Genomic DNA, 14,795 nt, shown 5'->3' on the forward strand with positions numbered 1-14,795 from the left:
AATAATATTAATTTGATTAGAATGATTAATAATACAAAAGAAAATGTTTAATATATTTTTAAAAAATAAAATAGTAATTTTAACTAATTTAATTCAATGGTTTAATACAGAAATTTAGATATTATTTAGAATGTAATATAATATATATGCACGTATTTCTTAAAATATCATTCCTTGGTATGGAGTAAATGAGATAGAAGTGCTGCTTCCCAATTTAGAATCGCTTCCAGATAGTGTTTCAATCTTACTACTAGAACTAGAGCTTTTTAGGCTTCCAACTTGAAGACCTCTAATTCTTCTACCACCTTCACCGGCGCTCAATAGTCCCAAACCAATGGTTTTCCCATCAACAGTGTATTCTTCCTCTTCCTCTCCGAATTTCATTCTATTCATCTCTTTTTTAATTTTAGTTTGTTTGAATTTTTCTTTAATTTTTCGAATTCTTTTTCCACCTCTCCTAGATTTTGGAAAATCTTTTGGAATAGGAAGTGGCTTTTTCATAGGTTTTTGAGGAGGTTCCTGAGCTTTTTCTAAAATATTAAGTATATAGTTTCGATAGTTAACTCCATGATCTGGACTTTTATCTGTACTAGAGAAGTCAATTCTTGCACATAATCCACATTTTAAAGATACAAGTCTGATTGCCTTCTTCTTATATTTATCTTGAATGTTTCTTACAATATCGCTTTGAGAAATAATGCTTTGAAGTAATTCTAACCTTACTGGACCAGTAGAAAAGTGACCATTTTTTTTATTGTTTTTTAAGCTTCCAAGTACCATAATGTTTTGTGATGGCATTTCCGCTAAATTTTTAAGTCCTCCTGAGACACATAAAAGATTAGCAGCAATTTCGGGGCCAATTAATGCAGACAGATTTGGAGTAATAGCCTCTATTTGAAATTGTAGAAATTCTAGTATTTTTGATTTACTTTCGTTGATTTGATTAACAAAATCAATACATTTTAAAATTGATTCTTTCTTTTCTAAAGTTGGAATGTTTCTTTTGCTAGTACTTGAAGAAATGGTAATTGTCATAATTGTAGAGTTTGGTAAAATATCATTAAGCTTCACATCTTCAAAGTTTTCATGAGTAATTATCCTTTTCACAACTTCTAAATAGTCTATCTTGTTTATTATTATACTTGCAAGCTCACCAAAGTGATCCTTATATAAAGCTTTAACACATTCATATTTTTCTGAAACTTTTGAATCAATTATTCCTACTATATCTATAATTTCTTGAAATGTACCATAAATTTCATTACCAAAATCTTTTAATTGGTAATTTGAATTCATAACATTAGTTGATGAATCGATCATTTTTCCAAATAATCGGTCATTTAAATTACCGATTTTACTAATAATTTCATCATCACTATATTTCCCATCTTCGGAAATCTGGCCTTTATTGTTAATATTGCTAGATGCTGAATAATCAAGATCTTCCAAATCTTTCAACAGTAATTCCTGCAATGAAGACTGATATGATTGAAGATAGACGAGAAGAAAAATACATAAATTAATCAATAATGTGGGATTAAGAACATGAAATTAACTTACCATTATTAATTTATTTTTATTCAAAATCAGTTCATTTTTAGAAAAAGAAACGAAGAAAAAATATAAAAAACAAAAAATATAAATTAAATATCAAGTGTTGGCGCCTAATTTTAAATTATTGTCATGAAAATCTTTTTATTAATTAGTAAGCTTTCGCCTTTTGGAGCGGAGAATCATATGGGAATTCCATGCTCTAATTAGCTTTATAGATGCATTTGTATTCGTAGCTGTTGACTGAATAACTAAATCTTGATCTACATTTTCGTAATGAATTGTTGCATCATTCTGAAGACTATTAGAACTGCAGATTTCTTTCTCAGCTACCTGCTCTGTAATTAAATCAATGAATGAGTTTTTTACATCCGTCTCTGGTTCTAGGCTGTTGTTATCATTGCTGATTTTCAAGGAAGTACTATTTTTCGAGTTAAGTGGGATATCACTTTTCTCAACAATTGAACTGTAAGATACAACCTCTCCCAAATCCTCAACTTCTTCATCAAAGTATTGCATCTGTAACGGTTCTGAAGTTTTATTTATGAAGTTCGAATTTATTTTATTATTTTTATGACTATTTATAGAAATGGAGCTGCTTTGATTAGAGTGGCTTGACTTAACTGGTATAGTAGGAATAATATGATCGATAGTAACCTTAATATTAATTATCACTGAAAATATTCTACTCAAAATGGAAAATAAAAGGAAAACCAAAGTCAAGAAAAAGCCGTGTGATAATAATCTAGAAATAGATGTTCCAGCATCCTTAAGATCCCATTTAATTCTGCGAACTATTTTTCTGAGGTCTTTGAGATTTTTATAGTAATTTTCAGCATTTTCTGTGGATTTATTATTATAAAATGTTTCTTGCAAAGCAATATAAAAAAGTTTGAGTTCTTTTGTAATCCTAAAGATACTCTTAAAATAACCTAGCCTACCATGTTGATTCTTAAATTTATATATAACTCTTTCAAGTAACTTTAGCTCTTGAGATAAGGCTTTACAGTAGTAGTTAATTTTTTCCATTACATTTCTTAAAATGTCATAAGTGAATTTTTAAATTGAAATTAAAGTGGCGCCGGACTAAATCTAAATAAAAATTATTAAACAAGATTGAGATTAGAATTCAATTACACTAAATATGAGCACAAATCAAAATATTGATATTGAAAAGTGGCAAAAAGAGTTTTTTTCAGTTGAAAAGTCTTCACTTCCTCAAGAAGACACTAGAATAAATTCTTCTATAAAGGATGAAAGAAGTTTAATAGAACAAAAAATATCTGAAGAGATACAAACTTTAGAGCTTATGAATCCTGATGCATTTAATAGAATTCCTATGATATATGAAAAGAAGGATCCAAGTTATATTGAAGAAAATTGGAGAGAATATAGAGGGCATCTTACACAAGATTATTTAAAAAAGTCAAAACAAGCAAATAGAAAGTTAAAAAAACAAAATTTGTAATTAAAATCCTGATTTACTTATTTCAGAGAAATCTGATTACGCTACCACTTCATTTAAATCTATTATATACATTATTATCTATTGCTAGTAAATATGATCATTTAAAGTCAGAATTTTTAATTTTAAAATACACGACATTTTTCTCAAACCTTTATTGTTGTCATTATTTGATGAGTTTGTTAGTGATTTTACAATATCATCTTTGATATTTGTTCTGAAAACTGTTGGAAACTTGAATATTTGAGAAATTATTAAATTGCATAAAAACCTAACTAGAGCGTTTGGATGATTTTCCAATATATTTGAAACCAAAATAGAATATACACGAAGGTTTTCTAATACAAAATCTAGTGAGTGTTTATTTTGATTTCTCTTTTCATAAATCATTAACTTGTTCTCTCTTGTATAATGTAATATTCTCATTAATACTGATAATAATTGCAAATTGTGAATTTGCAATTCATGCATTGACTTATTCCATTTTTCACTTTCTTTTGAAGGCTGTTTACAAATTAAAAGTTTTTTAATTTCTTTAATATATTCTGATAAATCTAAAGTAGATTCATCCTTACTAGTTTTTTCTGTTAAATATTTAACTAACTTAGGATTTTCCAACTTTACAAGTTGATACTTTTCAAAATTTGTACATTCAATCAGACTTATCATTAATATAAGATTAATTGAACTTGAAGATAAACTATCAACAATATTTTTAATGTTCAAATTACTCATACTAGAAATAATTGGAACTAGCAATAGAGGATAATCATATGATTCTCTTTCAACATATGGGCTTAAAGGATAAATTCCAGAAAATGATTCTAATAAAATATTATGAACTTTTAATACCTTTTCTTGAATATCTGGATGATTCAGATTAATTTTATTATAACAATTATCAGATAAGGGTATAACTTCAGGCCAAAGCTCCTCTATTGGATCAGATGAATTGTTTTGACTTAAATATATAGGTTTCGTCTCTTGTTTATTATCTGCTTTTAGAGTAGAGTTTTTAGCATTTTCAAAATTGATAGAATTGGATGTTTTAAGTTCAGTCAATTCAAATAGGTATTTTCCAATGTTATTATTACAGATTGTCATAATTGAAATAATTTTGCAGGAAATATTTTGGTTTGAATTAAATTGAAATTCGTTTTCAAATTTATTATAATCAACCTTTTCACTTTTATCAAACAAATATTTAGTCTTTCCAATTGTTATAGAGAAATCATTAGAATTTGGATTTTTAAGTAAGTTTAAGTCACTACCAGTAATATAAAGTGCCGAAAATAAATCAGAATATACATTTTCAATATTACTTTCACTATTAGTAGTAATTGAATCATAATAATCATGTGAAACTTTATCAAACAGCTTCTTTATTTCATTATAATTGTTCTCAAGGTGACCAATATCATTAAATAAATAATACCTCAAAGTTTTATTATAGATTATTTTATTTTTTTCTTTATAATCTAGCAAATTATTATTTTCATCATTTTCAACTTTATTCTCTTTTGATTTTATTAGAATTAATAAATTAATTACTAGCTTTTCAACTTCCAAATTAATTAACCTGTAAATTTTCTCAGAATTATATGAATCAATATTATAGTTTTCAATTTTATTATTTATCCAGTGAATAAAAATTCTCCCAAACTTTTCCAAGAATAATTGATTTTTTAAATTACTAGAAAGTATTTGAATTAATAATTCATTAATATAGACAAAAATTAACCAGCAATTTACAGAATTATTTAATTTTGATTCAATTTCTTCAAAAACTTCATCATTCAATGACATGATTTTGTCATTTTGATTGCTTAATTCAAAAATATGTTTGAACAATTTATATGTTAAAATTCCAAAACCTTTAGATATTTCGTAAAACAGATTTTTGTTTTCAAAAATTAGCTCATAATCTGTAATATTAGAAATTGAATCAATTATAGTTCCTACCCAATGATTAAATTTAATGGAGAAATGATCAATAAAACAGATATTATTCCACTTTTTAGAACTCAAGATATTAATAATATTTGATATTTTTTTATTGACTAATTCCCATTTATCTAAAGACATTGTTGAAGAAATTGAATCCAAAATTGAAACATTTATATTATTTTTGATGAAAATATTTACCATATTTGAAGGAATTTCCTCCTCCTTTATAATTGTATAAATAAGATTTTCTATAATTGAATTCGAATTTTGAATAAAAGATTTTCCATCATTTTCGTTAATATTTATATTGTTTGTATCCAAATAGTTATTCCAATGTTCTCTTGACTCTAAACTATTTGTTAATAGCAAAAAGGCACTTATCCCAGTTATATAATTCTTTTCAATTTCAGTTCTGTGTATATAATTACTCCAATGGAAATCAAGAGCTTGAAAGAATTGGTTTATAAATTGCTTGTAATCATTCAATATATATTTGAGTATCAAGAACAGGCAAAATTGAGGTAATTCTAAGTCTTCTAAATTTCCACTTTTACTATATTTTTCGTTTTTTTCTATACTCTCAATATAAGTAAACATTCTTGAATTAAAGGAGTCAATACAAGAATCTTGAACTTCTTCTGAGTCCAATTTTTCAGATTTTATTTCCTTTTCAATATTATCTTTAGCTTCTGATGCTTGAAAATATTGATTGTTTTCATTAGAATCTGTTAGATAAAGTGTAATTAGAAGCTTTGAATTAATATGAATTCTTTCTAGATGGTTATTATTTAAAATATCAATTAGAATAAAATTATTCTTAATATTTTCAATAACTGCTTTGTTATTTGTTAAAATAAAGATTTCCAGAATATTAAAGGCAAATAAATCTAGTTGTTGATTTGAGTTAAGCTTTAACAATAATTTTGGAATAATAAATTGATTTACAGCTGTATTTAATATTTGTTGACCATTTCTAAATTTAAGCTCAATATTAATAAATATAAAGAAAATGCTTAACAATAATTTATATGTTGTTTCTGAACAAACAACAGTATTTTTGAGAAATTCATTAATTAAAAGAAAAACACTTGAAATGTATTTATTAATAATTTCAGGGCTTATGTCATATTTTACCATTCCTAAGATAGTTAATGATTCAACAAGAATTTCTTGGTCAGATTTTTTTAAGTGGATTGGCTTGTTTGATACCTTATTATTGATAATATTAGAATCTAAGTATTTTTCCAGTTCTTTTTCATCCTCAAAGTGTAAATCATCATAATTTATGATTATATTCTCTAGTAAGCCTTGAGTATCGATGTATTCAACAATTGCTTGAATCAAAGAATCTTGTATAATATTTGAGCAAGTTATTACAGAAATATAGGCTTCCTTTAGATCCTTAGGAGATATTACTCCAGTACGAGGTAGTTGGCTTGAAGATGATTGGAATTGAAGTGGGAAATAAGAAAATAGTACTTCAGAAATCAAATTTGAAAGAATTCCATTTTCATTCCCAGAATATAAGTCATTACTAATTCCTTGACCATTTTCGTCATTTTCTTTAATATCTTTTGAGTTGTATATTAGTTCAATATTTTGTTTCTCTTCTTCGGAAAGTTTTGGAATTCGACCATTGTAAAGTTGATAAATATCATATTCTCGATTTATTTCATGTTTTTCGCATGAAGATAAATTATTATTAATACTTTGATTATCATATTGAGAAATAACTTCTTGAAAATTTTCAATCATGTTTTGAATTAATGGAAAAGCCTTAATAAGGACTCTTGGATCTTTTTCATTCTCAATATGTTGGATAACAATAGGAACAATTCCTGGTCCAAGTCTAATTAATTCACTATAGTATTCCTTTTTATTGAATATATAAAGGAAAAAATCAATAATCTTTATTCTAGAAGAGTATATTAATTGTCTAGTGGATACTCTGTAAAGTACTTGAGTAATCAAATAGAAAGAAATACTCATTTTATAAAGTTCATCGTCATTTTTAACATCCTCAATGCCAAAATGATTAATAAACTTATGATATGAGCAAATTTCTGAGTAACTTTTAAAGTATTTCCCTTCATTAATAACCTCTCCTGGACCAAGATCTTCTAATTTTGTATTATTACCATTCTCCAACTTAATTATAGGATTAAAATAGTATTCATCCTTAATATTTTCGTCTTCTCGTATATCAATTTTTATCTTTTGAAGTAAAGTAAAATCTTGACAAGCAAAAATACACTTAATAATCCCAATAACACTATCCACACACGCCCAATCTGAAATATAGTTCAATACAAAGCAGCTGAGTAATTTAATATGTGTTAAAGTAAAATCTTCATTTGGAAGGTAATTCAATAATACTTGTTCGATTATCTCTATTCCTCTCTTTTTTTGGGATACTATTGGTGAAACAAGCTCAGCTTCCAAAGCAACAATGAGATCTTCAATAGTTTTTTGCTTATTAGTCAGAAGAGTTGATATTATTTTAACATCATTATTTTGAAGTTTGTCACTACTAATGCAGCTGGCAATAGTAATCTCAAAATCCATCAAATTTAAATAAAATCTTGCAATAAATAAATAACTTGGAATATATAATAATAAACTTAATTATGATCAGAATATATTTGATTATTCCTTAAGTCAAAAAGAATAAAAATATTACAATATTAATCAATTTTGCAAATATTTAAATTTGGAGCCAAAAATTATTTTAAATAATATAATGTATAAATTTACTACAAGCGTATAAAGTGTGAGGGTATCGTAAATAATATTTTAAAAAAAATTAAATTTAATAAATATGTAATTAAAGCTAAGACTTTGTCTGAAACAGATGTAAATTCAAAGCCATGACTGAAGATCAGATAAAAATGTCTTCAACAGATTCTCTGGACTCTTGTTCAATATCTAATTCATCAGATGAAAATTCTCTGTTTCTCGAAGAAAATTATACAAATATTATTACAATTTCAGATGATAATTTGGAAGATTCAGTTTCAGAAATTGAAGGGGAAATTAGCTCAAATCTTTCAAGTTTTGAAGAAAACTCTTTAGTTGACAGTTTTTCTTCAGACTCTAATGATCTTAATAAAGATGATGAAAATGAGAAATTAGAAACAAATTTTGATGATGTTTTTAAAAAATGTGATAATGATGTTTTTATTAATAATAAAGGATTTTCAACAAATTTAAGCCATAAGAATATTTTTAATTATAGTATTAATGATTATTTAATATTAGAGCCTTATTTACATTATAGTGAAGAATTTGATAAAAAAGATGACATATTATCTAAGAAATACGACTTAATTAATGGTTTAAAGCAACAATTAATAGAAGATGAAGATAAATTTGCTGTGAATGGAAACAAAAGGATCTTTCAAGAAGAGCTTATCAAGTTAAACAATCATAATTTTGGTCATCCTTCATCTATTTGCCATGACAATAATGGACTAATTTTTGTGGGTACAATTAAAGGTTTCTGCTTAATTTTCTTAGAAACAAGCTCAAAGAAGTGTATAGTTATTGATCCTATTAATGGCTTTTTTTCAAAAATTACTTCAATTTGTATTTCAAAATCAGAAAGTAAAGATTTTGTTTTTTTGTCATTAGCTACTATTGACGGAAACCTTTGTCTTTGGAGATTAAATATTGCTAATTTAAAAGAGTTTCTCATGAATGATTGTAATTCATCAAATCATTCAGGCAAAGAAGCTTTACAGGATAATATTTTACTTTTTTCCGATTCAAGTAAATGTAATGAAAAAGCATCTCTAGGAGGTACTCAAATTTATCATATTAAAGGCTCAAGTGAAGAAGAGAAAGAATACTTAAATGATGGTACGATCAAGGATACAGTTAATATAGAGATTAGTAACCAAATTGAAAATGAAGAAGTAATTGAGAATGGAATAGTTTCTAAAATGGCTATTTTGTTGAATAATTCTCCAAAACATATAAAGTATGGAATTTTGAATCACGAATTCATTGATATTAGAAGTCAAGAATCTGTTAATAGATTAGCTATTTTCATTAGTGATTTACAAGGGAATCTTTACGTAACTTTATTAGTTAAAGGGTCTCCAAAAACGAATAATGAAGATGAAACCAATAAAAATATTGAAAAGATGATAGATGAATGGATAATTCATGAAAAGATCTTCCTTTATAATTCAGAAGAGGATATTATTCATCAGTTTAGAAGTCTTCCTCCTCCACCATTAAGAAAGAATTTACCCCAAGAAAATACTCAGGTAAATTCAGGACAAACTAGTAAAAGAGAAATTCATCCAATGGATCATTACCAATTTTATTTGGTAGCTGGAAGAAAGGGATTTTCACTTATTAGTATGCTTCCTCATCCTGCTCTCTGTAATGTAGTGAATTTAGTGGATGATCTAAGAAAAATGAATTTCAAAATACCTGAGAATGAGATCAATGGAGTTTATTTAACTTGGCTCCGTCCTAGTATAATTTCAAAGAATGCAGAAAGTGTACAGATGCAAATTAGAATCTTAGCTTCAATCTCAAGGTATTTGTGTATTTACGAAATAAAATCATTCGAAGAATTTGAGAATTCTGATGAAATTAAGGTCGAGTTAAAATTATCAGCAGTTTGGACAATTTTTGACTCAATTCATGGAATATTTGCATTGAGTGAAAATATGATAGCTTTATTAATTGGATTTCGAGGAATTTATATATATCAAATAGTAGAAGATTATGATGGATTTAATTCTACTACAAAACTATGTAAAAACACAAACAAACTGAATGTTATAACACAGGCATACATAGAAGAGGAATATCAGCAAAATCTAGAACAAAAACAAATACTTGATAATTCGTCAAATAATGTTTTTGATAACTTAAAGAGTCCACAAGATGCATATTTAATTATTAAAAGTAAACCGATAGATTTAAACAATCAGGTAAATGAGATGCTAGTTTGCATTCATAAATACAATGACAATAATAAGAAATTATTTGTTGTTTCTCAGACTGTGACAAATGATTTACAAGAATCTATTGACTTATTCAGTCAATCTTTTATTCAGTGCAGGACTGGGAAAAGCGTTCGTGTATTACTTCTACTAAATGATAAGATTATTTCACTTTTGATGTTATTTAAATCGTGGATACCTTTTTTAGAAAATGAATTCAATACAAATATGGAACAAATTAAAAGCTTTATATATGATGATATTTCATGGTCCAGACTTTCTACATCCTTTATATCACTTTACGAGAAAAGATTACCAAGCCTTCAGACTTGGACAAATATTGATAAAATGATGATTTTAAATATATTAAAAAATATTTTCAATTCATTATTAGATAATGTAGCTGGTTTCCACTCTAAGATTGAAAGTAAATTATTTGAAGTCTATATAAAGCAAGTTATAAAGCTAATTATAGACTCAAGTATTAGGTTAAAGTTTTGGGAGTATTTGTTTGAAGAGTTAATACCAGTTATTCAATCTTTAAATTTCGTTCAATTATCTCTAATAGTCAAGGAAGAACAGTCAGAAATGATTTCTCTGTTAGACTACTACCTAATTTCGATTGTGGATAGATTTATTGGAAAAGAAATAAGCTGGGAGCTGTTGGATGATGACTTTTTAAAGCTATTGATTAGCTGGTACAAAAATCGAATTCTAAAATTTGAAAAGCACAAAATTGAGAACAGCCTAGAAGATAATAAGGCCAAAATAGATGATAGTATCAATGATATATTTAATCAAGTCCAATTTATTTTGATTAGAACCTTGAAAGTGGACTACTCAGCAACAAGTTCAAATGGAGGAATTGGAAATCCATGGTTAGTTTTTGTACCACTATTTAAAAAGTATGACGTTTGGACAAGTTATATATTACTATATCTATTTAGTAGAAAAGATCCAGTTGACCTATTTAAAAGAATTATGGTTCAAATGTACGATTATTTCATTCAAGTACATACATTAAACCAACAAAATGAGGCTTTTAATCTGGAAAATAATTTATTACAAGTAATAGATATTGTTGAATTGCAAAAAAAACTTGAAGAAAACAAAACAATACAAAGCTATTACTACTTTATTTATTCTTTAATTTTTAGAGAAAGTTACCCTTTTAATGAGGATGAAGTTAAAGATTTTGACCATTTACAAATAACTAATATTCCATTAATTTTAGATACTGATGTATTTATCAAAGCACTTCTTGAGGAGATTAATGTTGAAAAACTCAAAATAATTAAAAATAATTGTGAATTATTGATTTTCACTTCATTCAGATTCTATGTATATATATTAGTTGAACTAAAAAAGAAGAAGAACTCTCTAATACATTTGTCAGAAGAAACTGTTAATGAAGATAATGAAGAGGAGAAAGAGAGAAAAATGGTGAGATTTGAAAAGATTTATTTAATAATGGAAGATCAATTGGAGTTGTTTGTTTACAAAGTATTGAAAATTGATGAGGCTGATGATTCTAAAAAACTGAATCATTTAATTAATTCTGATTCCCCATTGAAAAAAAATTTAGATCTAAAAACTGATATTTTAAAAAACATTATTTGGAAGAGTAGCAAACTTGGGTTATCTGTGAACTATTTATTAGGAAATTACTTGAACTGGGTAATATTTAATATTAAAGATTGCAACATTAAGAAAGAGAGCAACTACAAGATATTAATCAATTGTTTCTTTAAAATAATAGAAAAACTAAAAGTTAATTTTGAAGAAACAGAACAAATTTCAAACTTAGTAAAGAGTATGGAATACAATCTAATAATGGCAATAATAAATAGCAACAGAAATAATGAGGGAATGAATTTTCTTAATATTCTTTTGAATTGTGTAGGAATTGATAATTATCATACTCAGGAAGATGAATTATTATTTTTTGATCATAATCAAGTTATTAAAGAGTACAATAAACTTGAAATGAATCAAAAATTATCTAAAATATTGAAAAAATATTCACTATATAACTTATCATTGTATTTATCAATTCAAGTTTATGATTTGGAAAGTATATTGGATATGTACTCAAAGAAGCACTTTATTAATAATAATATTTTGAGAGAATTATATATAATGGATGAAGAGAACAATAATATACTATTTTCACTAAATTATATTCTAAGCACAATTGAAAAAGGGATAAATTTTAAGGTATTTGATTATGATCAGGCATTTATATTGATTATTAAATATACAGATTTACTGATTAAGATCGACTCACTAAATACAATAGACTTGATCATACATATTTTGAGTAGGTGTTTGGATGATGAATTTAATTCCATAAGTAAGAACCCTGTATCGTATTATGCCAAAATAATTCAAGATGATTTGGACCAAAAAATAAAGAAATTATTATTAGGATCATTGTTATATTACAATGGTACTAAAAATAGTTGTTTTCAGGAAGAAATTCTTCTAAGTGATAATTCAATATATAAGAATAAACCAGAATTGAAAAGATGGAATGAGCTGGTTAATCAACTAATACCTCAGTATTTAGAGAGCTTTTTGAAAGAAAAGAGAACTAATGATTCATCAGTGTTAAATATTTTAGATTACTGGTATCAGAGTTCAGTAAGACATGATGAGTTACTCAATACTCCTTTTGAGAAATGTTACCACATATGTAGAGAATTAAACAATGAATTTGGAATGATTTATATAAATCAGATATTTTCTGTTAACCCAAATCTATACAACTCTAGTGTTTGTGAAACGTCAGATCAAATTTTCAAATTTTGCATTTTAAGATTTAAAAGTTATCTTTCAAAAATTAGGGGATTATTAGAGGGAAGATTTAGTAAGGAGACTTTTAGCTTAAATTCGAAAATGATAGCTAAAGATAAAACTATATTATATTCATTTGATCTTGAAGAGATGAATTCATTAAAGAGTAGAAAAGACTTTTATTTATTATGGGAGGAATTAATTGAATTTACCAACTTTATTTATTTATATTGCTTTACGAACAATAATTCCAATGTTAATCACTATCATTATGAAATCAAGAATGGAAGATATATTGAGTTTTATAAAGATATTTTAGAGTGCTTACTAATAGAAATTGAAAGCATTTCCGAGAGATATAACAGGATATTAACAAAAATAGCAGAAGAATTTCAAGTTAAAAAGGGAGGTAAAATATCTCAAAATTTGGATTTAAAATTACTTGGGATTGATCTAATAGTTATTTTATACTATATACTGGCTTGCTTTATACTTGGAAATAATAACTACCAGTATTTATTAGAAAAGTATCTAATAAAGTTTGGTTTTCTTTCAGATTTTCTTTTTAATTCAAAGTTAAATAAGTTGTTTTCAAGTCCAATTAGCAGTTATTACATTTTTATTAAACCAATTTTGCAGTTAATAGTCAGCGAAGCAAAATCCAAAAGTAATGAAGAAACTAGCAGAGATCCAAACACAAACTTTCCATGTAAATTTTGGCGCCATTTAGCTCTGGAAATGATGAATTCAAAAATATTCATTGATAAATGCAATGATGAAGTTGGTCAGCTATTCCAAGGAGATTTACTACATATTTTTTATTCTCTTGTTAATACAATTAAAAAAGCTATAATTGTTCAATTTAATGACCAATCGAATAACTTTGTGAATTCACACGAGTCGAGATATTTAGAAAATAGAAATAAGATACATGAACAATATTTGAAGTATGGATTAAAGTCAAATTGTTTCTACTGTAAACAGTCTATTTCTAATTTTGAAGAGGAAGATCTTAAATCAAAAACACAAAACCCTCACTCTTATTCGTTTAATATTATTTCAAATGGGATCAATGAATTTTCGTTTAACGATAACAATTTTAATATATTAAACGACAGAAATAGTGAGGGTAGTATTATAATTGAGAGACCAATTCAACGGAAATTCAGTGTGAATGGCAATAGAGAAAATGAGAATTCCGATGAAGAAAGTGATCCTATGAATATTAATAAACTATATGTATTTCATTGCGGAAATGTTTTTCATAAGAAATGTCTCTATAACAGTATTAATAATAAATTTGGTCTCCCGAATGATAAGAAAAATGAAATTTCGGGAAATTTATATACTGGAGATAGAGATTTAACAAATAATTGTTTACATCAATACAGAGTTTCCTTCAATTATTAACTGTATCAAAAAAATTATGTATATTTCGACTATATATTTATTTAAAAAAAAAAAGTTAAGAACAATTATAAAATACTGAAATTAGTACTTTAAACTCTCAAATAATAAATTAATTCATATATATTTTTCTTTTATTTACTTTGCATTTTTTTTCTTTAATCCATTTTGCATGTAATTAAGATATTTTAGATTCCCCCCTAGCGCGCCTTGGCGGCAAATGCACCATTCTTTATTTTTTAGATATCGAAATTAAAAATTAATAATAAATGTGTCACAATTGATAGGTATCGGGTACCTATATTAATTAATGGTTTTATTAACAAATAAAACTTTAAGAAAAAAATAAATTAAAAGTCGAGTGCATGTACGGAATTAAAAATTAATAGTCAGATCAATAAAAAAAAAGATTCTTAAAAAAATTAAATGATTTAAATGTGTGTAATAAATAGAGGAAAAGTGAATTAATTTGAATACCGAATCATAATCAATACAAGCAGATTACATTACAGCCAAATAAAAGTTTGTGAGTCTATGATTTTTTTTTTTTGTCAGTTAAAGTTTTCTAAGTTATAAGGCTTTTTATTTATTATTTTTTTTTTTTTTATATTAATATTATTAGTAATTAAATAATGAAACGTAATATTTAAATTAAATAAGTTAATTAA

General features: G+C 25.8%; 5 protein-coding genes across 5 annotated transcripts; 2 read left to right on the forward strand and 3 right to left on the reverse strand.

The window, feature by feature from the left end:
• Positions 1 to 159: 159 nt before the first annotated feature.
• cgd4_150 (pre-mRNA splicing protein; Prp31p--like) lies at positions 160 to 1,551 on the reverse strand (the record flags this gene model as incomplete). The annotated part of the gene is made up of 1 exon (XM_625624.1): positions 160 to 1,551. A coding segment is annotated over one exon (1,392 nt), but the record flags the coding sequence as incomplete, so codon positions are not given.
• A 147-nt stretch (positions 1,552 to 1,698) lies between these two features.
• cgd4_160 (hypothetical protein, possible transmembrane domain within N-terminus) lies at positions 1,699 to 2,580 on the reverse strand (the record flags this gene model as incomplete). The annotated part of the gene is made up of 1 exon (XM_625625.1): positions 1,699 to 2,580. One exon carries the CDS (start codon positions 2,578 to 2,580, stop codon positions 1,699 to 1,701), a length of 882 nt encoding a protein of 293 aa, XP_625625.1.
• Positions 2,581 to 2,695: 115 nt separating this feature from the next.
• Positions 2,696 to 3,019, forward strand: cgd4_170 (hypothetical protein; the record flags this gene model as incomplete). The annotated part of the gene is made up of 1 exon (XM_625626.1): positions 2,696 to 3,019. The coding sequence occupies one exon, from the start codon at positions 2,696 to 2,698 to the stop codon at positions 3,017 to 3,019; it is 324 nt and encodes a 107-aa protein (XP_625626.1).
• Positions 3,020 to 3,103: 84 nt separating this feature from the next.
• Positions 3,104 to 7,528, reverse strand: cgd4_180 (hypothetical protein; the record flags this gene model as incomplete). The annotated part of the gene is made up of 1 exon (XM_625627.1): positions 3,104 to 7,528. The coding sequence occupies one exon, from the start codon at positions 7,526 to 7,528 to the stop codon at positions 3,104 to 3,106; it is 4,425 nt and encodes a 1,474-aa protein (XP_625627.1).
• A 302-nt stretch (positions 7,529 to 7,830) lies between these two features.
• Positions 7,831 to 14,130, forward strand: cgd4_190 (large low complexity protein; the record flags this gene model as incomplete). The annotated part of the gene is made up of 1 exon (XM_625628.1): positions 7,831 to 14,130. The coding sequence occupies one exon, from the start codon at positions 7,831 to 7,833 to the stop codon at positions 14,128 to 14,130; it is 6,300 nt and encodes a 2,099-aa protein (XP_625628.1).
• Between the last annotated feature and the right edge of the window lie 665 nt (positions 14,131 to 14,795).

Source organism: Cryptosporidium parvum, chromosome 4 (genome assembly GCF_000165345.1).
Source record: "Cryptosporidium parvum Iowa II chromosome 4, whole genome shotgun sequence".
Lineage (NCBI taxonomy): Eukaryota > Apicomplexa > Conoidasida > Eucoccidiorida > Cryptosporidiidae > Cryptosporidium > Cryptosporidium parvum.